Source organism: Lonchura striata, chromosome 32, assembly GCF_050655825.1.
Source record: "Lonchura striata isolate lonStrDom1 chromosome 32, ASM5065582v1, whole genome shotgun sequence".
NCBI classification, from domain to species: domain Eukaryota; kingdom Metazoa; phylum Chordata; class Aves; order Passeriformes; family Estrildidae; genus Lonchura; species Lonchura striata.
The window spans coordinates 5,421,189-5,445,832 of record NC_140734.1 but is presented as its reverse complement, the minus strand read 5'-3'; the positions used below and the strand labels follow the sequence as shown (position 1 = coordinate 5,445,832).

General features: G+C 52.5%; 1 protein-coding gene across 1 annotated transcript in view; it reads right to left on the bottom strand.

Annotated features, from left to right (window-relative positions):
* The window catches only part of LOC144247857 (uncharacterized), a 29,819-nt gene that overhangs the window by 3,160 nt on the left and 2,015 nt on the right, over window positions 1-24,644 (bottom strand). Inside the window, 15 exon segments of the mRNA XM_085564077.1 lie at window positions 6,076-6,148; window positions 6,151-6,739; window positions 11,851-11,902; window positions 12,298-12,542; window positions 13,264-13,350; window positions 14,058-14,155; window positions 16,444-16,512; window positions 17,704-17,891; window positions 18,019-18,148; window positions 18,636-18,656; window positions 18,805-18,860; window positions 20,713-20,874; window positions 21,033-22,326; window positions 22,513-22,591; window positions 23,892-24,322. Of these exon segments, the coding sequence (XP_085420203.1) occupies window positions 6,076-6,148; window positions 6,151-6,739; window positions 11,851-11,902; window positions 12,298-12,542; window positions 13,264-13,350; window positions 14,058-14,155; window positions 16,444-16,512; window positions 17,704-17,891; window positions 18,019-18,148; window positions 18,636-18,656; window positions 18,805-18,860; window positions 20,713-20,874; window positions 21,033-22,326; window positions 22,513-22,591; window positions 23,892-24,322 (3,574 nt within the window).

The following is a 24,644-nucleotide window of genomic DNA, read 5'->3' as shown; positions in this document are numbered from 1 at the left end:
CCAAGAGCCCAGAGGTGCGGAGTTTTGCTAATGCGCGTGTGCGGGAGAAAGAGAAGGAGAGCGGCAGAGGGCTCGGAGCCGATCGGCAGCCGCGCCTGATGCCGCTACCATGTAAGGGAGAAACCCTCCCCTGCAGGAGGCAGGGCGAGCCCGGGGGGCGGCAGCGGCGCCACCCCCGGGGGGAGGAGCGGGGTCGGAGCCGCACAAAACGACACCGAGCCCCGGAAGTGCACTGGCATTCGACTTCCGACTCTGAGTCCAGCAGCAGCTCCGGCAGCTCGGAAGAGCTGCCAGGAGCCGGCTGGGACTCTAAGACGAAGGGAACAGAGCTAACGCAATTTAAAACAAAACCAAGTAAAGCTTTAAGCCGCACCGAAAAGCAGCCACAATACGAACCAGCCCAGTTTACCGACTGGGGAGAAATAAAAGGGAAAAACACAACCCACCCCAAAACCTTGCCCCAAAAGTCACCGACACCCCGGCTGGCCATGCAGATGTATTCCAGATAAGCTGCACAGCCGAGTCCGATCCAAACCCAATTTTTCGTATGCTAGAAGCTACCTTTCTAACCCTAAACGAAACCAAACCGAACCTGACTAACTCCTGTTGGCTTTGTTATGATGTTAAACCCCCTTTCTACGAAGGCATTGCTTTAGACACCCCCTTCAGTTACTCCACAGCCAGTGCCCCCCACCAGTGCAGATGGGACACTCCCCGCAGAGGAATCACCCTGAGTCAAATCACAGGACAAGGCAAATGTTTTGGCAATGCAACTTTAGCAAAGCAGAAAGGCAACTTCTGCACTAAAGTTGTCAAGCCCAACAGAAAGACCAATAGGTGGGTGGTCCCATCCGCATCTGGGATGTGGGTTTGCCAGCGATCCGGAGTGAGTCCTTGTGTGTTCCTTGCCAAATTTAATGACTCTATTGACTTCTGTGTCCAAGTTCTGATTGTTCCTAGGGTCCTGTACCACTCAGATGAAGAAGTGTACCACCTTTTCGAAGAACCTGACAGACTCCACAAAAGAGAAATAATCACAGGTATAACTATCGCAATGCTGCTCGGCCTAGGAGCAGCTGGTACAGCCACTGGTGTCTCAGCCAGCGCAATCCAACAGCACGGACTCTCTCAGCTGAAAATGACCATCGATGAAGACCTGCAGAGAATCGAGAAATCCATCTCCTATCTAGAAAAATCAGTCTCTTCGCTTTCAGAAGTAGTTTTACAGAATAGGCGAGGACTGGACCTCTTGTTCATGCAACAAGGAGGACTGTGTGCAGCTTTGAAAGAGGAATGCTGCTTTTATGCAGATCATACGGGAGTCGTTAAAGACTCCATGGCAGAACTCCGAGATAGACTGGCTCAGAGAAAGAGAGACAGGGAAACCCAGCAGAGCTGGTTCGAATCCTGGTTCAATCAATCACCTTGGCTCACCACTTTAATTTCTGCCCTGGTAAGTCCACTGGCAATACTGCTTCTAGCTGTTACCTTAGGACCATGCCTACTGAACAAGCTAGTCTCGTTTGTTCAGGCCCGTCTAGAACGGGCGAACATTCTGTTCGTGGGCCAGCAACAAATGCTGTAAACCAAAAAACTGCGAATACAGTCAGCTGCAAAAGCCTTCAAAACTCACCTTGCGAGATTTACTCAGGTTTACCAAAAACCCTTTTTTCCTTACCAAGTTACAAGTTTGTACCTCACTCCAGTGCCTATATCTACGACTACCTCATGTTACTTATGAAAAGGAGGGGGGAGATGTAATAGATAGGGACAGGCGAACGGAAGATTTCGGGATGTGACGGAAAGAAAGACCCCTTCCCCCTCTCACCCTGCAACATGTTATCCATTACCCCAAAGAATGTAACCACACCTAACCCAGTAGTTTTCCACTCCTGACTAACCCTAGAGACCCTACCAACCCCCCCTGACGTAGCAGAGTCCCCCAAGACTATTTAAACCCATGAGATAAGATAATAAACGCTTTCAACCGTCCACCACATTGGTGTCCAGCGCGTGTTGTTAGCCCGAGTGGCCCAGGGGAGACTGGGCTGCCGTGCTGTTCCTTGAAACCAGGTCGCCTTGCCTTCCCCTGAAGGCAACACCATGTGTGACATGGAAACACAGGATGTAGAGTTGTGTTTTCTTAGAGAGTCTGTGGCACAGGACAGACTCTGTTCCCTCGATAGACTATGTATCGATTGCCTGGAAGATAGAAACCTAATTAGAGTCCAGATTGTGTCTCACTGTGGATTGTTGAAGTTGGGTAGTAGGGGGAGGAATGCTTTGCAAGGTTTTCGTTTAATGTTTGTGTAGTTTTTTTCCTTTTTTCCTTTCCTTTTCCTTTTTGTAGTAGTAGCTTAATAAAGTTTTTTTCCTGTTATTAAGCATAGGTCTGCTTTACTCTGTTCTAGATTCCACTTCACAGCATTCAAAAAAGAAATCACATTTTCATGGGGGCACTGGCATTGTGCCAGTGTCAAACCATAACAATTGGTTTCTCCCTGGGTTTTCCCGCCTTCCCTCATGTGTCAGTCTCCCTAGAAAATGCCAAGTCAGTCCCCTGTCCCCTCCTAGGCGCCTTGTCTGTCACATGGTGCCCCTTCCCCTAACTCTAGAAACTTCCATCCAGGGCACCGAGTGATTGGATGAGGGCCTGGGACCCCTCCCCTGTCTACCCCTCACTGGATCCCCCAGATGTCAATCCCCACAAGAGTCACTCCTGTCTGTTCCCCACTGGCTGATCGGCCCCCTCCCTCTCCCTATGGAACATGTTGCCAGCACCCCTCAGTTGCTCTTGCTGGCTGGCCCCCTCCGATGCTGTTGGATCCCCAGGACCTCAATAAACATCGGATTTTTGCCCCCAACAAGTGCCTCTCCTCATTTCCTCGCATTTGGAATCAGCAGCGACCTCAGGACCCACAAAGCACTCTCCAAAGCCCAGCTGGGTACAGTGGAGGGTGCTTCCACTCGCCCTACTCGCCCCGCAGGAGAGCTAGCCGGGACTGAGGACAGTGCTCTGGGGCGGGGCCGTGGTAATTTGGCTCCTGCCGAGGGGCCAGAAGAGAGCCTGACCCCACGGCAGAGGACCCTCGGAGTCCAGGAGACCTGTGGATTTATCCTTTAAGCTGTCAAATTACCCCGGTGGGAGCAGACCCACGTTTTAGTGAGCGGCGCTCCCGGGGATGAGGCCGCCAGCTCCAGCCAGCACCACCGGAGTTGGCTCCCCCTTGGGCGTGTCTGCAGCCTGGATTTTTTTGTTTCTGCCTGGACGTGACCGGACCCTCTTTGCTGGTGAGTGAGGGGGTCCTTGGGGCTTAGACTCCTGCTCTTTTTGAGGGTTTTCCTTTTTCCCCCAGGGTTGGGGGGAGGGATTCCCTCTTTGGGTGGGTTTTTCTTGCTCCATGGTTGTAGGGGAAAGACCCCACATTCTTTTGTTATAGCTCCCTTTTCCTGGGGTGCGGGGAGCTTGAAGGGCAGGTAGTCTAAGTTATTCAGGGTGGTCTTTTCCTTTTCGTTGTAATTCTCCCGGCTGTAGACTTTGTGGCACATCTTAAAATCTGTCAGCATGGGTGCAAAGCTGACCATGCCACAGAGGAGAATCTATTCCCAGGTTGTGGGTATCCTAGTTGGAGGGGAGAAAAAGTTTAAAAAATCAGATGTTAAAAGGTTTGTCCGGTGGGTGTCACAGAGCTTCCCAGATATTTCTGCAACCACATTATACCAAGTCCCCTTTTGGCACCACGTTGCAAGGGAAATCCTCAAACAGGGGGATCCTTCCCTTTCCAAATTTACTTATTTGGCACTGCATATTAGGGATATTAGATAAAACAATTATGAAGCTCTGCCACAGCCATCGGCTGACAAACTGTCCTGGGTTGTAACATAAGCTTGTATTCTATTTGCCATCTGTTGAAAGTTGGGCAAGTTTGTTATCTTTTCCAAGAACCGGTTTTGCTCCTAAGAGGTAATGGTTTGCTAATGGGCCATTGACTGATTCAATGCAGGGCTCTGTAAATGTAACACCATCCCATTGTGAGGGGTCCCACCCAGAGGGGGAAGCCAAGCACTCTATTATTGTATAAAGGGGTAGATTTTTGGGGAGACTAGGCAGCTCTCTTTGCGGGACTCCCAGAGAAGCAGCACGCGCTCTCTCTTCGCGGGAATCCCAGAGAAACAGCTCCCTCTCTCTCTTCGCGGGATCTCGCAGCGGAGCAGCCGGTGAGGCGGCGGCGGCAGAGCTCAGAGGCAACCCCGGCGCAGAGGAAGACTGGCCCCACTGCCACCAGATCTTCAGAGGAAAACTATACCCTTCTAAAGATCACCACTGCAGCTGCAGTTCATCAGTCACTGCAAGGGGAGCAATCGTCCCAGCAGGACTGCTACTGGCACCCCGAATCCTCAGGTTGTGGACTTTTTTCACTGGTTTTGTTTATACCGATTGCATTTCCCTTTTTAAATTGTTGTCTAGTTTTCTCCTAGTAAAGAATTGTTACTCCCATTCCCATATTTTTGCCTGAGAGCCTTTTAATTTAAAACTCCTAGAAATTCGGAGGGAAGGGGTTTACCTTCTCCACTGCACAGGAGGCTTTAGCCCTCCTTCACAGACACCTGTCTTGTCGAACCAAGACAGCTCTGGTAGCCTACCACACAGCTTCTGGACCTTGCCACCTGCCCCTGCACAGTCCCCTTGGGAAGCAGGGCAGAAGCAGCCCCTGGGAGCCTTGGGAATTCCCCTCTTGGATCCATGGCACGCTCCCAAAACACAAGGAATTTCACTTTACATGGCACGGCACTCCACATCCCTCCCAAGAACCCTCAACTGGATCAAACCCACCATCCTCCACATTCTCTGGGATTTCACCCCATGTCCCCCCCCATGTCCCTGTCCCCCACGTGTCCCCACCCATGTCCGTATCCCCTGACGTCCCCATCCACGCCCGGATCGCCACCATATCCCCATTCATGGCTCTCCCCCTCCCCAGCTGCTGCGGTGCCGGATTCCTTCAGCCCGGTTCACTCCCGACGCCGTCGGCGAGAGCGGCCGCCCCCAGAAAGCTGCTGAACCTGGGCTGCGGCTGTGGGGCACAGATGCTCTACGGCACGGGGGGACTGTGACGAGGGGGGCACAAGGAACAGGGAGAGGTCTCCTGTGTGTTTTCCAAAGGGGATTATTCCCAGGGGGTCAGGGACAGAAAGACCCTGAACAAAGGCACACAACCACTGATATCCAGGGGAGGCCTTAGGGGCGACACAGACTTTAACCAGCTGCGAGAAACCTGGGCAGGAACACAAGGCGGGGATACAGTGTTTAACCCAAGAGGGGATCGCAGGGGAGGAGAACAACTGAAACCAATCCTTGGGGCCTCCTCCAAGGATACAAAATGGAGAGGGAAGTTTCTAGAGAAAGGGGAAGGCACGGGAAGGGGGTGACACTCAATGGGAGCAGGGACAGGGAACAAAAGGGCAGGTCTTTGGGGAGAGGGACACCTAGGGGAAAACCTCCAACACAGGAGAGATAGGAACAACACATAGGCAATAAAATATGCTATAACCATACAAAATAGGAGGGGTTTTAGAAATAATTACTGGGACAGAATGACAATTGAAAACACACACCGCAACACCCACCCATGCCCGTGTCATCCATGTCTCCATCCATGTTCGTGGGACACATGCCACTGTACACAGCCATGGCCCCTTCAGCACCTCTTCCATCCAGGTGCCCAAACAGAGCCAGGAAGATGTGGAGACCACCAGCCAGTGGATCAGCAGCACCATGGATCACCAAGTCTCTGCCCAACGAGGGCCACTGTGCATCATCCCATGGGGGTCCTCCAATGGCGGATGGAGTTGGAGCAGCGCACACAGTTTCTCCCGCACACAGAGCACTTGTAGAGCTGCACTTACTGCTGCCTCTGTTGCTGTTTGGGCACTTCATATGTCTGGGAGACACTCTTCCCACTCTTGGGACACTGTTAGGGGCTCTCCCCAGCGTGGATCCACTGAGGGGTGATGCAAGTGGAAATCTTCCTAAATCCCTTCCTACACTCAGCGCTGCCGAAGGGCCTCTATTCTGTGTGAATCTGCTGATGCTTGAGGAGACGATATCTTCTCTGAAACCTCTCCCCACACTCAGAACACTCATAAGCCTCTCCCCAGTGTGGATCTTCTGGTGGACTCTCAGGTTGCATCTCTGGCTAAAGCTTTTCCCACATTCCCCGCACTTGTAGGGCTTCTCTCCAGTGTGGATCCTCTGGTGGACCATCAGCTTGAAGTTCTGCATGAAGCTCTTCCCACATTCTGAGCACATGTAGGGGCTTTTCCCAGTGTGCATTGCCTGGTGTATGATCGGGAGAGTGCTGTCATGGAAGCCCTTCCCACATTCCCCACACACATAGGGTCGTATCCCTGTGTGGATCATCTGGTGATGATTCAGGTAAGAGATGTTTGTGAAGCCTTTCCCACATTCTCCACATTTATAGGGCCGTTCCCCAGTGTGGATCCTCTGGTGGCAGACCAGGACGGAGCGCTTGGGGAAACTCTTCCCACATTCCAAGCACTGGTGGGGCTTTTTGCCATCACGACGCTCCTTATGGACCACCACCTCAGAGCCCTGGCCAGATCTCTGGCTGCCTTCTGTTGCAGAAGCTAGATAAATATGATTATCCATAAATAACACAGCCAGGATGAGAACACTTTTCCCATCTAGACGGAAAACAACCCCGCCTACATATGGGTCCTGGGGTCAAGTGGACTGTTCCATCTCACACCCCAAATGATGTATGGTTCACCCCGCACATCTGTCCCGCCCCTAAAACATCAAGTGCCTGTAACCCCATTGGTCCGAGCCTTGTTCCAGCCCACCTTGAAGCTCCTTGAAAAGGGGGTTTTGAGGGGCCACACGCTCTCTTGGAACTCCCTCCCCTCTGTGGAGTTGCGTTTTTATATATTTTATTACATTTGTATTCTGTCATGGTTTGTTTCAGTGTGCCCCCATACTGTATTGGTGTCGTGGTTTTACACGGAATGAGAATTTTTTCTGGAAGGGAGAGGTCAATTTGGATATTGACCAATTGAAGGTAGACACGCCTCTGAGAACACAGAGGGGTTAAAAGCAGAATTCCCAGGAGAACTTGTTCTCTTTGGTTCCAGTCAGCGCACAGTGCAGACCTTCCCCCGCCCAGCGACGAGCTGGGAGGGGGAGGGGAAGGCCGATGACCTGACTGAGGTAGGCCCAAAGGTAGTGGAAGGACTGCAATCAGGCTGGCCCCTGCAGATAAAAGGGTGGAAGAAATCTGGGATGTCTCCAATCCCCCCCCCAGAGTTTCTCTCCCGAGAGAGAGAGAAAGAGACATCGGCAGTTCTGTCAGCAATTCCACCGCGAGGATAGAGGAGCGGGGGGAGCTGCAAGGTGCCCAGTGCGTGGGAGTTGCTGGATGTCTGGGCATTGAGCCATCCCTGGGAGTTCGGACTTTTAACCCTTCCATGAGAAATAAAAGCTTTGTGAATCTTCCTTTCCTCTCCTTACTTTGAAAGAGAGGAAGAGGGACACCTTGGACCCTGGGATGTTAGAAGGAGGAATTCTAAATGGGAGGGGGACAAGGAGTGGCTTTTGGCTGGACTTTTCCGTGTTAGCCACAACCTGAACCAATCTTCTCCTCCAAGAAAGACTGTGTTTAAAGAGGATGCCAGTGAGTCAAGAGACCTGCTTCAGCTGGGAAAAGACAAAAGTGGAGTGAACGGAGAAAAGGTTAGGGGGTTTGTGGTGGCGCCCCCTTATCCTCAAAGAAAAGAGAAAAGAAGAAGATCTCTATTCTTGAACCCTCGGCCCCAGGGGAAATGGAAAAATGGGGGGGACTGCAGTCCCAAACAATGAAAAACTGAACTGTTGTTTTCTCCCCTCTTGGCAGGGCATCCTTGAAAAGAAAAATCCTAAAAGCAGTCTGTCCATCCATGCATTGATGGTGAGAGCACTGTGCATGAAAAAGGGAAAGGTCACCATAGCAAACTTTTTCTCCGGGCCGTGCCATGTGTGACATGGAAACACAGGATGTAGAGTTGTGTTTTCTTAGACAGTCTGTGGCACAGGAGAGACTCTGTTCCCTCGATAGACTATGTATCGATTGCCTGGAAGATAGAAACCTAATTAGAGTCCAGATTGTGTCTCACTGTAGATTGTTGGAGTTGGGTAGTAGGGGGAGGAATGCTTTGCAAGGTTTTCGTTTAATGTTTGTGTAGTTTTTTTCCTTTTTTCCTTTCCTTTTCCTTTTTGTAGTAGTAGCTTAATAAAGTTTTTTTCCTGTTATTAAGCATAGGCCTGCTTTACTCTGTTCTAGATTCCACTTCACAGCATTCAAAAAAGAAATCACATTTTCATGGGGGCACTGGCATTGTGCCAGTGTCAAACCATAACAATTGGTTTCTCCCTGGGTTTTCCCGCCTTCCCTCATGTGTCAGTCTCCCTAGAAAATGCCAAGTCAGTCCCCTGTCCCCTCCTAGGTGCCTTGTCTGTCACATGGTGCCCCTTCCCCTAACTCTAGAAACTTCCATCCAGGGCACCGAGTGATTGGATGAGGGCCTGGGACCCCTCCCCTGTCTCTCCCTCACTGGAACCCCCAGATGTCAATCCCCACAAGAGTCACTCCTGTCTGTTCCCCACTGGCTGATCGGCCCCCCTCCCTCTCCCTATGGAACATGTTGCCAGCACCCCTCAGTTGCTCTTGCTGGCTGGCCCCCTCCGATGCTGTTGGATCCCCAGGACCTCAATAAACATCGGATTTTTGCCCCCAACAAGTGCCTCTCCTCATTTCCTCGCATTTGGAATCAGCAGCGACCTCAGGACCCACAAAGCACTCTCCAAAGCCCAGCTGGTACAGTGGTGGGTGCTTCCACTCGCCCTACTCGCCCCGCAGGAGAGCTAGCCGGGGCTGAGGACAGTGGTCTGGGGCGGGGCCGTGGTAATTTGGCTCCTGCCGGGGGGCCAGAAGATAGCCTGACCCCACGGCAGAGGACCCTCGGAGTCCAGGAGACCTGTGGATTTATCCTTTAAGCTGTCAAATTACCCCGGTGGGAGCAGACCCACGTTTTAGTGAGCGGCGCTCCCGAGGATGAAGCCGCCAGCTCCAGCCAGCACCACCGGAGTTGGCTCCCCCTTGGGCGTGTCTGCAGCCTGGATTTTTTTGTTTCTGCCTGGACGTGACCGGACCCTCTTTGCTGGTGAGTGAGGGGGTCCTTGGGGCTTAGACTCCTGCTCTTTTTGAGGGTTTTCCTTTTTTCCCCAGGGTTGGGGGGAGGGATTCCCTCTTTGGGTGGGTTTTTCTTGCTCCATGGTTGTAGAGGAAAGACCCCACATTCTTTTGTTATAGCTCCCTTTTCCTGGGGTGCGGGGAGCTTGAAGGGCAGGTGGTCTAAGTTGTTCAGGGTGGTCTTTTCCTTTTCGTTGTAATTCTCCCGGCTGTAGACTTTGTGGTACACCTTAAAATCTGTCAGCATGGATGCAAAGCTGACCATGCCACAGAGGAGAATCTATTCCCAGGTTGTGGGTATCCTAGTTGGAGGGGAGAAAAAGTTTAAAAAATCAGATGTTAAAAGGTTTGTCCGGTGGGTGTCACAGAGCTTCCCAGATATTTCTGCAACCACATTATACCAAGTCCCCTTTTGGCACCACGTTGCAAGGGAAATCCTCAAACAGGGGGATCCTTCCCTTTCCAAATTTACTTATTTGGCACTGCATATTAGGGATATTATATAAAACAATTATGAAGCTCTGCCACAGCCATTGGCTGACAAACCAAATCCCAGTTCTAACAAATCCTACCCCTCTCTCCTCTCCCTCTTTCCAAAAACCGGGGATTCTTAGATAGGCATCCTGGCTATGTCCACAGGCAGATTCTGGCCCCTCTGAGAATCCTCGGGACCCTTACCCGGACAGTGCTGGCACTACTCTGGACTCTCCCTGTTTCCCTGTTTCCCCGCAATGTACAGCCCTGTCCCGTAGACATTCTGTAAGCTTTAGTCTCCCCGATCCTGTTCCTAACCCCTTATCCCACAGTCCACAAAATGGCTTCCCCTCTTCTCAAAGGACACAGGATGGCAGGGACCGCATGGCTTTTCCCTCCACATGTGCTCTTTCTTCCTACAATCCCTTTCCAGCCTCTTCCCGAAACTCCTTCCGATCAACAGCCAACCCCTTCCACTCCCCAGATTTTCCCGCCCACTTCTCTCCTCCACCCACCTCAGTCACCTCCCCTTTTGAATTATTTAACACCTCATCCCCCAGCTCCGCCTCTGGGGAGAGCTTTCCATCAGCCACTCCCCCTGGCCCTGACCCTGCCTCCTCCTCCTCCCTCGGTTCCCACGACCCAACTTCCGGTTCCCACGCTTTGGGGTCGGGGGAGAGCGGGGGGGAGTGTGGGAACTTTGGCCTGCCCCATTCCCTGCCTGCCTTCTCTGCTGCCCCTGTCACCTTCACCCCACGGCAGGGGGGCAGCCTCCTCGCACAGTGGTCCCCCATTCCTCAACAAGTCATCAAGGACCTCTGCAAAGCCCAGAAGGAATTTGGCCGCGAATGCGAGTTTTTTGGAGGGATCTTAAAGGCAACACTTGCCTCCGCAGAGTATGTTCCCGCAGACATGTGGACTCTCTTTTCATGTTTAATAACTCGGGCTGAGTTGTTAGTTTGGGAGTCTGCATGGAGGCAGGAGGTGAGGGAGTTTTTGCCATTCCTCTGGGCTAATGCAGAAACCTCTGTGGATGCGAATGGGGGAATGTTATCAATTGACCATCTGCGCAAGGTTGGGGTTTGGGAATTTGGGCCTAAGCAGGCTGAAAAGATCCCCAGGGAGGCTTTAGTAGTCAGCGCAAAGGCAGTGGAGAAGACCTTTTTTAAACTAAGGCCTACCGGCCCAATTATTAACTATTTATCTATGAAGCAGGAGCCATTAGAGTAATTTGTGAGTTTTGTGGATCATCTATGCCGAGCCATTGAGGCACAGGTTCCGGACGAGGGCCTCAGGAGAGGCATGATCACCGAGGTTGCCAGGCAAAATGCCAACGAGGCGTGCAGGCAAGCCATCCTGACTCTCCCCCTCGACCCAGAGCCTACACTACAAAGCATGCTGGACGTCTGCTCCCATCCCACCCAGAGACTTGCAGGGGACTCCGCGAGCACCATCCAGGAGAGTCTCCTTCGCTGAAGATGTCACCCCATCAACCACTCCTGCTCCCAAATGCTGCTTTCCGAGGCCACCTCCAAGAGGATTTAATTCAGATAGACCCTGCAATCTTTGTAATAAAAGAGACTATTGGGCTCCACAATGCCCATTGAGGGACGACTTTGTAAAATTCCGACAGCAGCAGCAAGGTCCAGGTGCCCCCAAGCCAGGGGGGGAACCAAAAAAACTAATAGACCAGCGCAGTCTCTCCCTGCGAGCAGAAATAAATATGGTGGGACAATCAACATCCGAGGAGGGGAGGGACAAAGACATCACCACCAGAAACTACACTCTGTCGGATTTGACTACGGCTGACAAACCAGCCTATATGGGGGAGGATGTGAACTTCATTTCAAAAGCCTGGCTTGGCTGGGATCCCGACCACCCCAGGCCCATTCTTAATACTCAATCCAATTTGTCTCCCTATAGGTTGGCCCTGACTGAACCTTTACATCTGAAGGATACCGATTGGCACTTTATTACCGTTAACACCAAGGACCCCGGAACCTGGAGGAACCTCCACAGTAAGTGTATCATTCTTGGGGACACAAAATTGACTCCACTTGACATCACCATTGCACCAAGTCTGACATCTGCACATCCTAAACACTAGGTCTTGTGGCTGCACTGTGCTGACCCGCCAGTCTTCCTCCCCAAGGGCCAAATCATCGCCCAAGCCATTCCTGTATCTGGGCCTCCAGTTTTCCGCAAAGACATATGGAAGCAGTCACCTGACAAAATCTACCAGGCGTGTCAGGCCCAGATACTGGGGAAGGAAAGACCTAAAATTTCATGCTACATGTGGAAAGGCGGGGAGCACAAATATCTCAATGGACTTCTCGACACAGGGGCAGACGTGACGGTCATCCCCTTGCGGGACTGGCCGTCACGATGGGAATTGCAGGATGTGGCAGGACAGATTCAGGGTGTAGGTGGTTCACAATTGGCCAAACAACCAAAGAACATCATAAAATTTGAGGAGCCAAATGGACAATCGGCTTATTTACATCCATTTGTATTAGACTGTACGGAACCCGTGTGGGGGAGGGACCTAATGGCCCAATGGGGGTCACAGTTGACATACCGATCCCCCAGGTTTTTTGGGTAGTGGCCACTGAGGAGTGTCCTACTCAGAAGTTGAATTGGCTTACGGATACACCAATCTGGGTAAAGCAGTGGCCGCTCAACAAACAAAAATTCAAAGTGTTCCAGGAGCTCGTGGATGAGCAGCTCATTCAGGGGAACATCCAGGAAACAACATCTCCCTGGAATTCCCCCATCTTTGTTCTCAAAAAACGTGGCAAAGACGAGTGGTGCTTCCTCCACGACCTTCGTGCAATAAATAAAGTCATTAAAGACATGGGCCCTCTCCAACCAGGGATGCCCTCCCCCACGATGTTACCTGAAAATTGGGAATTGGCAGTCATTGATATAAAAAATTGTTTTTTCCAAATTCCTCTACATCCTGAGGACGCGCCACGTTTTGCCTTCTCAGTTCCTTCCACTAACTGAGAAGCCCCAATGGACAGGTATCACTGGAGAGTTCTACCCCAAGGCCTGAAAAATAGCCCTTTCATCTACCAGTGGTACATTTCTTCATTGCTATCCCCTGTGCATGCAGCCACCGAGGGCGTGATAATACGACATTACATGGATGACATACTCATTTGTGCCCCCAACAGCGATTTACTTACATACGTGCTTAACCTAACAACCGATGTGTTGGTTGCTGTGGGGTTCGAGCTGTGATCAGATAAAATTCAATCGATGGCACCCTGGAGGTACCTTGGTTTGGAAACAAACAAGCGGACCATTGTTCCGCAAAAATTGGCAATCAAAAATAACATTCGGACCCTAGCTGACGTTCAGCAGCTGTGTGGATCCTTAAACCGGGTGAGACCCTGGTTAGGTATCACTAACGAAGACCTAGGCCCCCCTTTTTGATTTATTGAAAGGGGGGAAAGAGCCTAGTTCTCCCAGGGAACTCACCACAGAGGCCAAGGCTGCATTAGACAGGGTTCAGGAGACAATATCTGCCAGGCAGGCCCACCGGTACAATCTGGGTCTGCCCTTCAAATTCATCATATTGGGCAGACTGCCACACCTCCATGGTGTTATCTTTCAGTGGACAGACACCCTAGGCAAGGGTAACCAGGACCGAAGGGACCCACTCTCCATCATCGAGTGGGTTTTCCTAAGTCGCCACTGGTCCAAGAGAATGACACGACCACAAGAGCTGGTGGCAGATCTAATCCGCAATGCTAGAGCGCGGATTCATGAGTTGGCAGGATGTGACTTTGAATGCATTCACATTCCCATTAAATTGGAATCGGGTCAATTCACAAAGGCTATGTTGGAACACCTGTTACAGGAAAATGAATCATTACAATTTGCTCTAGATAGCAACACGGACAAAATTTCAGTTTTGAGACCAGTCCACAAAATTTTTAATTCAGAGATTCAATTCACACTATCAACAAAGCGAATTCAGAGCAAGAAACCCTTGAAAGCCCTAACAGTTTTTACTGACTTGTCCGCAGGGTCCCACAAATCTGTTGTGACTTGGAAAGATCCTCAAACTCAGTGGTGGGAGGCAGATGTTGAGGTGGAAGGATCCCCTCAGGTAGCTGAGTTGGTCACAGTTATTAGAGCTTTCAAGCGATTCTCTGAACCCTTTAATTTGGTCACCGATTCGGCTTATGTAGCAGCTGTAGTGTCTGGAGTGCAGGATGCAATCCTGCGAGGTGTTTCCAACGATGCCTTGAATAGGTTGCTCTCAAAATTAATTAAGTTAGCATCCCACCAAAAGCAGCCGTTCTATGTGATGCACGTCAGGTCACATACCGACCTGCCGGGGTTCTTGGCCGAGGGCAATAGGCGTGCCGATTCCCTTGCTGCCGCCCCCATGCAAATGGCGTCACTCCTTGATAAATTCCAACAGGCTAAAATAAGCCACCAGCTCTACCATCAAAATTCACCAGGTCTGGTAAGACAGTTCCACCTTACCTGAGACCAGGCTCAAGCCATTGTGGCCACATGCCCGTCCTGTAAGTCGCTCCCCCTACCATCGGTGAGCCAACCCTAGGGGTCTGAAATCCTGTGAGGTGTGGCAGATGGACGTTACTCACATCCATTCCTTTGGGAGGATGAAGTACGTCCATGTCTCCGTTGACACCTTCTCTGGGGCAGTTTTTGCCTCAGCCCACACAGGGGAGAAAGCCTCAGATATCAAGAAAAGTCTGAAACAGGCTTTCTCTATGCTGGGTGTCCCCAAATTAATCAAAACAGATAATGCCCCAGGTTACACCTCCAAGGAGTTCACCAGCTTCCTACAGCAATGGGGAATAGAACACAAGACTGGCATCGCCTATTCTCCATCAGGCCAGGCTGTGGTGGAGAGGACTCACCAGAATCTTAAACGGATGTTAAAACAGCAACAGCCGGTAACGAAGGTAGAGTCCCCCCAGGTTCAATTAGCGTGGGCCCTCTTTACCATTAACTTTCTTAACTGCTCCTTTGAATGTTTAAATCCGCCAATCACTCGGCACTTTAACAACTACGAGCAGGGGAAGGTCAGGGAAAAGCCGCCGGTCCTCATTAAAGATCCCGAGACCTGGCGGCAGGAGGGGCCCTATGACTTAGTCACCTGGGGACCAGGATACGCTTGTGTCTCCACGCCCTCAGGCCTGAGATGGGTCCCCTCCAAATTTGTCAGGCCGTATGTCCCCAAAGCCCAAGCCAAACCGGAGAGTCCTCAGGTAGGACATGCTGCCTTCAGAAGGCAGAGAAAATCTTCCCTTTTTGGGTCTACCTCTTCCCTTTCCAGCTCCCTTGGCTCTTTGTTCCCTTTTGAGCTAGACCTCCCCTACCCTGATTATTAATGTATCTTTAAGTTATTTTTCAGAATTTCTCCCAGTTTGGATCTAACCCAGGATGTCACCCACACTAAGCCTCATCCTTCTCACCATCACAATCAACATGAGACTCCAGCTGGCATGCGTTATTCCTCAGCCTCAGGCTAACATGTGGACTACGTTGGCCAAATGCTGTATGAATCTAAGTTCTAAGGCTGAGGACATCCGTGCCACCATAGACAAAATGCAAAATATGATAACACATCTCAAGAAAGAATCATCACACTGGCTGGGGTCTCTTTTCGAAGGATGGGGACTCTGGTTAGATCCAATCCATGGTTCGAACTGGACTTTTACTTTTGTTGGCCCCTGTTGTATTTCTCATTTGCTTTAGTATTATATAAGTTATTTTTACTTCTCTCTTCCCTTTCCTTTTAAACAAAAAAAGGGGAAGATGTGGAGTTGCGCTTTTATATGTTTTATTACATCTTTATTCTCTCATGGTTTGTTCCAGTGTTGCCCATACTGTATTGGTTTCTCCCTGAGTTTTCCTGCCTTCCCTCATGTGTCAGTCTCCCTAGAAAATGCCAAGTCAGTCCCCTGTCCCCTCCCAGGTGCCTTCTCTATCACTTGGTGCCCCTTCCCCTACCTCTAGAAACTTCCATCCAGAGCAATGAGTGATTGGATGAGGGCCTGCAACCCCTCCCCTGTCTCTCCCTCACTGGATCCCCCAGATGTCAATCCCCACAAGAGTCACTCCTGTCTGTTCCCCCACTGGCTGATCGGCCCCCCTCCCTCTCCCTATGTAACATGTTGCCAGCACCACTCAGTTGCTCTGGCTGGCTGGCCCCCTCTGATGCTGTTGGATCCACAGGAGCTCAATAAACATCAGATTTTTGCCCCCAACAAGTGCCTCTCCTCATTTCCTCGCCGTTGGAATCAGCAGCGACCTCAGGACCCACCAAGCACTCTCCATAGCCCAGCTGGGTACAGCGGAGGGTGCTTCCACTCGCCCTACTCGCCCCGCAGGAGAGCTAGCCGGGGCTGAGGACAGGGGTCTGGGGCGGGGCCGTGGCACCCCTCTTTTAGAACTTCCTCTCTCCTTGAGCATCCTCTTTTCTCTCCCCTACCCTCTTAAGGTTTGCCACGTGCTGCATCTGGCAGCATGAGGCAGGACCTTTCTGCATTCCCAATAAACCTCCTTCTGTAAGAGCAGCCTTGAGAGATCTCTGTCTACATTCACCCAAACCGTCCTGGAGTAGCAGAAATATTCAACAGACTGGCGCCCAACGAGGAAAAGGAATCCAGATGTCTGTGAAAATGTCTCCAGCCCTTCTACCTGTGGGACACATCTCAATGCACGGTAACTAAATTACCTGTGGTAGCCTCCTCATCGTTGTCGTGAGCACGGCATTTCATTGCAAGGCAAAGTTGATGCTGGAGCTCTTTAAAGAATTGCGGAGGCAATCATTCCTCGAGCACACCCAGCTCGTTTCTAAGTAGTGAGCTTTCAGAGCTCTTGGAAGATTCCTGCCTCGAGTACAGGAAACGCTGCGGAGTTGCAGTGACCCTGAGCTCTGTGAGGAGCCTTGTGGCACACCGCCACGTGCAGAGAGCACTGCCTGCACTGGAAGCCCTGAGGGGGAAGTCTGGAGGTCCCAAGCACGGAAAACCCGTCCCGGAGAGACATCTGAATCCGGAGCTCTCAGGGGACCCCCGCAGTGTCCTGAGCTCTGACAGGAGGTACGTCGGAGCTCAACAGAGGACCCTGCTTTCACGACATCGAGGTGAGCTACACAGGTCTAAAACGGGACAATCCCACTCTGCCCTTGATAGAGATCTCTATAAGCAACTTAACCATCTCTTATGTAGCTGTAACAGTGCTTTGTCTAAGAAAGAGTTAAAAAGCCTCTTGTAATGGGTCCTGCTTAACTTCCCTAACACTAAGAGGTCAGCTGCCTTTACCAGAGAATTTTGGGACTCAGCTGGAAATAGACTTTTTATTGATATTTCACGACAGTATCCTAACGCTTGTGATTTGCTCCCAGCTTTTAGAGCCGTGGCCAAATTGTTTGCCCCACAGAAACCGGACCCAGCCACGTCACCCGTTGGCGCGGTTTCTGATGACCCTGCCCTCACCGTGGGTCTCCCCCACGCAGCCCCCTCCGCCCCTGCGCCCCCTTCGCCGCTTTCCCTGCCACGCCCTTATCCTCCACCCCGCGCCACTCGGCGCCAACTCTCACAGTTTCGGCTGGCACGGCCGCCCCAGCCCCCCAGCCTGTGCCCTCAGCGGCGTCTCTGGCCGCAGCGGTCGCTACTTTCGCTGGCCTATTACAAAACAACGTTTTGTACAAATAATTGAACCGGCGCTAGCCGCATCCGGCTTGCCGCAGCCTCCCGCGGGAATCCCCGAGGTCTGGGGCGAGATGCCACCCGCGCCGCGACAGCACGTGACCACAGCCCCAGTCCCAGTCCCACGGCAGCGATCAGCGGAAAGCCCCACGCCGCCGCTCCCCCAGCCAGAGCTCCCCCAACCACAGGGGGATGCCCCGGAGCCCCAGATCAAGAACCCGCCACCTCCCGCACTCGTGAACACGCGACAATTGGCCGGCGGCGCCGCCCCGAGCCCCCCGGACCCTCCAGTTGCGAGGAAGACACGGCCACCCTGATGCCTCGCTGTGCGGACTCAGTGACGCGCCCCGTGAATGCGCAGTTCGCGATGCCCCCAGTCAAACCGCTGTCGCCCCTGCGGCGCCTCTGATGCAGCCCCCCGTTTTCCATGCACACCATGCTGCGGTCTGCACTCAGCTGGCGTCCCTGCACCCTCCGGCAGTGATGCCAAGGCCCCAAGAGCTGGAAAGGGGGGCCCTGCTGCTGCTGCCGCGGCTGGTACCACCACTTCCAGGCTCACCGCCACGTCCCTCCGCAGGGACACGCCCAATACTTCTTACAGCCGCATCACAAATAGTTCCTCCCACACCGCCGCCCTCGCAGCCTCTGGAAACCTCAGCTGTAGATCCACCAGCAGCTTCTCTGCTGCCAGCAGCTCCTGCATCCAGTTCACACAATAATCCACCACAGCTTGGCATGCAGCGAGAAAGAGAAGAATGGACCCTAGCAGCTGCTTTGACAAATACAGGACACACAGAACTCTGTGGTACCCCTGCCAATACTACCCCCACTGCCTCAGTTTCACAGGATTCCCAAAAAGGTGTTGATAACCTCCAACTGTTAGACTGGCATGCATTCAGACGTGATATTCACAAAGAAGACAGTCTGAATCCCCAGTCCATGCCTGTGGCATTCAGCCAGAAACCTGGTGGTCCCAGAGAATGGACAGTTGTCCCATCTCACGATGAGGGAAAATTCCTAAAAGCAGCAAATAATGGTGGTATCCCCTTTTCTAATGGTAAACAACTCTTGAAAAGTACTATAGAAAAAACATGAAACCCTAAAGCGCAGCTTATTAAAACAGAAAAGGGGAATTTATCAGGCCACACCTCAAAAGAAGTTGAGCAATGCCCTGTATGCTCACAATTTTCTAAATAGCTCTGAAGGAGAGTCTCACCCCTTGATTTATAGACATTTTCTGAACAACAAAAGAGCAAAAATAAAAGGGCACCCCTCAGTCTTAATCAAAACCTTACACCCAGGACAAATAGAAGGTCCATGCAAATTTGTAACATGGGGGAGAGGGTTTGCTTGTGTTTTCACAGGTGAAGGATTCAAATGGGTACCAGCGAAGTATGTGAAGCCCGCTGGCACCTCCATACCAGGCAGTGTTTCTGCAAGTCTAAGCCAAGAGGCAAAAGCTCAGACTTGAACTGTGCAGAGCCAAGAAGAAATGACCTGCCAAAAACAGCCCAAGAAAAGAATGGAGATTTTTTGTTTGCGCGCACATGTTGCTTTTGTTCCCTTGTTGTTGCTCTTGTTCTTTTGTTTTAGTTTTCATAATAAAGTTTCACCTGCAAGCCAACCCAAGACAAATGCCTGGGTTGCTTTAGCCAAGTCTGCAGGCTCTGGTACCATCTCTTTAGCTGACATATACCTTTTTCAATCTGTTCAAAGAACCTTCCCCAGCAGGTTTTGATAATGCTACCTCAGCTAAATTCTTCCATTATACTAAAACAGTAAAACAAGTTAAAATGTTGACTCAGTAAAGAAATCAGTGCCACCCCTACTATAATCTGTAATCTATCTGAACAGTTTATCTGATGGTTTGAGCTTTGCACCTTGGCTGAAGGAACTCTGTTAAGTAAGCTTGATTGTTTTAAAAGTAATAAGTGTAGTTTCAGTAGCAATATCCTATATAGCTCAGAGTGTGCAACAAATAGTTATTAAGTCAGTGTTTAGCTTTCAAATGGTTTAACGAAACGGGGAAGATAGATAAATATTATTATCCATAAATAACACAGCCAGGATGAGAACAGTTTTCCCAGCTGGCCGGACAGCATCCTTGCCTACGTATGGGTCCAGGGGTCAAGTGGACTGTTCCATCTCACACCCCAAAAAATGTATGGTTCACCCGCACCTCTGTCCCTCCCCTAAAAAATCAAGTACCTGTAACCCCATTGGCCCGAGCCTTGTTCCAGCCCACCCTGAACCTCCTTGAAAAGGGGACTTCGAGTGGCACATGCTCTCTTGGATCTTCTCCTCCCTTGGAACCTCCTCCCCCTCTAGGAGCTTCCCTTCTCCTAGAGCATCCTTTTGTCTCTCCCTTCCTCCACCTCTTTGAGCCTTGCCACATGCCGCATCTGGCAGCACGAGACAGGACTTTTCTGCACCCCCAATAAACCTCTTTCCCCAAGAGCAAACTTCAGAGATCTCTGCCCCCATTCATCTACACCATGCTGGAGCCTGATATTTTTTAAACTTAAGCCAATGTCCCCCCCTATGTCCGTGTCCCCCACGTTTCCCCACCCATGTCCGTGTCCCCTGACGTCCCCATCCACGCCCGGATCGCCACCATAGCCCCATTCATGGCTCTCCCCGTCCCCAGCTGCTGCGGTGCCGGATTCCCTCAGCCCGGTTCACTCCCGACGCCGTCGGCGAGAGCGGCCGCCCCCAGAAAGCTGCTGAACCTGGGCTGCGGCTGTGGGGCACAGATGCTCTACGGCACGGGGGGACTGTGTCGAGGGGGGCACAAGGAACAGGGAGAGGTCTCTGTGTGTTTTCCAAAGGGGCTTATTCCCAGGGGGTCAGGGACAGAAAGACCCTGAACAAAGGCACACAACCACTGATATCCAGGGGAGGCCTCATGGGCGGCACAGACTTTAACCAGCTGCGAGAAACCTGGGCAGGAACACAAGGCGGGGATCCAATGTTTAACCCAAGAGGGGATTGCAGGGGAGGAGAACAATCGAAACCAATCCCTGGGGCCTCCTCCAAGGATACAAAATGGAGAGGGAAGTTTCTAGAGAAAGGGGCAGGCACGGGAAGGGGGTGACACTCACTGGGAGCAGGGACAGGGAACAAAAGGGCAGGTCTTTGGGGAGAGGGACACCTTGGGCAAAAACACCAACATAGGAGAGATAGGAACAAGACACAGGCAACAAATTTGCTATAAAAATAGAAAAGACGGAGGGGGTTATAGAACTGACTACAAGAACGGAATGACAATCCGAAACACACACCACGACACCCACCCATGCCCGTGTCGCCCATGTCTCCTTCCATGTCCATGACTCCCCATATCACTGTCCAAGGCCATGTCCCCTTCAGCTCCTCTTGCATCCAGGTGCCCAAACAGAGCCAGGAACATGTGCAGGCCACCAGCCAGTGAATCACTCAGCTCCAGCACAGAGTCTCTGCCCAACGAGGGCCACTGTGCATCATCCCATGGGGGTCCTCCAATGGGGGAAGGAGTTGGAGCAGTGCAAAAGGTCCTCCCGCGCACAGAGCACTTGCTGGGCTTCCCTTACTCCTGCCTCTCTTCCTGTTGCTTTACTGTAAAGATCTGGGATACGCTCTTCCCACTCTTGGGACACTATTAGGAGCTCTACCCAGTGTGGGTCTACTGAGGTGTGACTGAGTGGAGTTTTTCTTAAAGCCCTTCCCGCAATCGGGACAGTGGAAGGGCCTCTACTCTGTGTGAATCCTCTGATGCTTGAGGAGACGGTATCTGCTCTGAAACCTCTCCCCACACTCACAACACTCATAGGGCCTCTCCCCAGTGTGGATCCTCTGGTGGACACTCAGGCTGGTTCTCTGGTGAAAGCTTTTCCCACATTCCCTGCACTTGTAGGGCCTCTCCCCAGTGTGGATCCTCTGGTGCACTAAAAGGTTACCTTTCTGACTAAAGCTCTTCCCACATTCCCCACATTTGTAGGGCTGCTCCCCAGTGTGGATCATCTGGTGCGTTATAAGGTGACCTTTCTGCCTAAAGCCCTTCCCACATTCCCCACATTTGTAGGGCTGCTCCCCAGTGTGGATCCTCTGGTGGACCTTCAGCATGAAGTTCTCCATGAAGCTCTTCCCACATTCTGAGCACATGTAGGGGCTTTCCCCAGTGTGCATTGCCTGGTGGATGATCAAGCGAGTGCTGTCACAGAAGCCCTTCCCACATTCCCCACATACATAGGGTCGTATCCCCGTGTGGATCATCTGGTGGCGGTGCAGGTGGGAGTTCCTCCTGAAGTTCTTCCCGCACTCCCCACACTCATAGGGCCGTTCATCAGTGTGGGTCCTCTTGTGGACGTTCAGCTGGGAGCTGATGCTGAACCTCATTCCACATTCCCCGCACTCGTAGGGCCTCTCCCCGGTGTGGGTCCTCTGGTGCTGGACCAGGTGGTGTCTCAGGCGGAACCTCCTCCCACATTCCCCGCACTCGTAGGGCTGCTCCCCGATGTGGATCCCTTGGTGGTCTGTCAGGTGGGAGCTGAACTTGAAGCTCTTCCCACATTCCCCACACTTGTAGGGCCGTTCCCTAGTGTGGATCCTGTGGTGGCGAACCAGGAGGGAGCGCTTTTGGAAACTCTTCCCACATTCCAAGCACTTGTGGGACTTCGTGCCATCATCAAGCTTCTCATGGACCACCACCTCAGAGCCCTGGCCAGATCTCTGGCTGCCTTCCTCACACAGGGTGGGTCTTTCCTCCTCAGAGCACCCTGGGATGGGTTTGCAGCCCCTCCTCCTGCAGGATCTCCGGGGCTTTTCCTCCCCGTTGGATTCCTGCACCAAGGAGCAACTCAAAAGGGCCTCAGCCACGAAGTTCTTCTGAAGGGATTTGTTCTTCCTGGTCTGCATCCTCAGCTCCTTGGCTAGGGGAGGAAGGACAAGGAGAGGATGGGATTTGCCTCCCTGCCAGAGGGAAGGGCAAGGAGATCCCCCCAGTGCCTCACCAGCAGGAGAGCATCGGCAGCAGGGCTGTCCTGCAGCCGGGGGCCCTGCTGGGCTGGGAGATGGAGCAGGAGACAGGGGGAAAGGGGCACTGCCTTCCTCCTCACCTGCCTGGGGGTCCCGGGGCAATTTCCGCTTCATCACAGCCTCCTCCTCTCTCCAGATAAGGCTTCGGAATCGGAAATTCTGCTTCGGGGTAAAATCAAGGGTTGAGTGTGTAAAAAAACTGCATTGACTTGTTTGTTCATCTAGAGTGTGAAATTAGGATAGAGATAAAATGTAGGGGTTGGGGCATGGAACTTGCAGGCTTGGGCAAGGCTGGTAACTGCAAGCAAATATAGTGAAACAAAGTAATGACTTTATATGTAAGAAAGATCTTGCAGGACTGGCTGAAACTGGTAACCGGAGCAGAAGAGACCCATCACCCCGCTTGTGATATCTGCTGTTGCCAGCCCAGTACAACACAGGGGAGGTATGTATGTGAAACTCTCAAGAAAAGTATAAAAAGTGACCAAAGAGAGGGAGGGGTGTCAGCCCTTGGCGGAGCACGGACACCCCAACTGCACCCAGCGCTGTTTGCTTGTTATCGCTTGCTGTAATTAATAAAATTAGTAATTGATCTTAAAAGGCTGAATCAAATTATTCACCTCAATTTATAACAAGTGCATTGCCTTTGAAGATCCCACTGGCCAAGTGCATACCTACAAGTCAGCGAGTGTCTGGTAGCCACAAAATCCTCCAAAAATCAAGGAGGAAACCCAAAAACCTCTCCCAGGAGTTCCCTGTTTCCAGTGTCCTTACATTGGGTTTATGATGGTCCCCCTTCCCACGGCTGCTGGGGGGTTCTGTGGGTCCGGGGCATCTCCCGCCTGTCCCGGGTCCTGCTCAGCCATGCCGAGGGAGTTTTGGGCTGAGGGGGTTTGGGAGTCCCAAGGCTCATACTCCTCTGATTCCAACGTGGCTCCCAGCTGTCCCTGGGCCCCCTTCTCCAGCATCCCCCCACTCCGCGCACTCACGCCTTCCCCCGCTCCCCGACAAGACTTTCAGGCTCCGCCCGCCCGCGCCCACTCATCCCCCGCCTCCACCACCCCTCCAGCCTGCCGCAGCCCCCCCGGCTCTGCTATCGCCCCTCTCCCCACGCCGGGGCTCCCGCCTTTCGTCCCCCGCCCCTCCCGCCCATCCCCAAAACCCATGGCCCGCCCGCCGCTCCGGCCCGAGCGCCACGTGGGCCCCGACAAATCCCCCCGGGGCCATTTACGGCTCAGCTCTGCACTCCGGCAACAGACAAAAACATCCCCTCCTCAGAGAAATTAAAACATTCCCCTCCCTGCGACACCGAAATCTGGGACATCACCGACATCTGGGACATGACTCCGCAATCGGCGGGGTCCAAACCTCACCAAACAAACCCCAAAAAACCCCCCAAAAGAATCCCCTCCCGCAGCTGCCGCCACAGACTCGGGCCGAGCCTCCCCTCCCCGCTCACCTGCGGCACGCAGGGCAATGCGATGCTGCCGGGGCCAGCCGAGCTGCGGGCTCCGCGGGCTCGCCCTGCCACCCCGCAATGCTCCTTCCTTCCTCTGCTCCCCTCCTGCTGCTCCTCTAACCGCTCCTCCTGCTCCTGCTCCTCCCCTTCCTCTCTGCCGCTGCCCTTCCTCCCGCTCCTCCTCCTCCGCTCCCGCCCTGGACCCCCCTTTCGCTCCCCCTCTGCCCCACGGCCGCAGCAGCAGCGGCTCTCGGGCAGGGCGAGAAACCCCCCGGAGCCCCCGGCGATGGGCAGGGGGCTCGGGGGCCCCCAGTGCAGACCCGTCCGTCCCGTGCCCCTCCCGCCCAGCCAAAATCCCGCTCCCGGGGCTCGCTGGATGCGAGCGGGCGGCGCAGGTGAGATGCAAGTGGGGAGCGCTGGGCGCTGCGGCTCTGCCCGGGAACTGCGGACTCACCGCTGAGCAGCCTTACAGATACATATTATAACATTGGCTTCTCGAAAATATTAAAAGGGCTTCTATAAGGGTTGTGTTAAAGTAACTCTGTTATAAAAATATAGTTTTTGTTTGTGTTGTTAATTAAGCTTAGTGAAATAGCTGATCTAGTGTGCTTGTGTTGCAATGCCTGCTTGGGTGGGATCCCATCCAAGGAACACAGGATGAGCACACCTGCTACAGGTATGCACCTCTCAGCACTCACCCTCTGAAGACAGCGTGAACCAAGGCCTAAAGGTGACGGTTATGATAAAAACGGA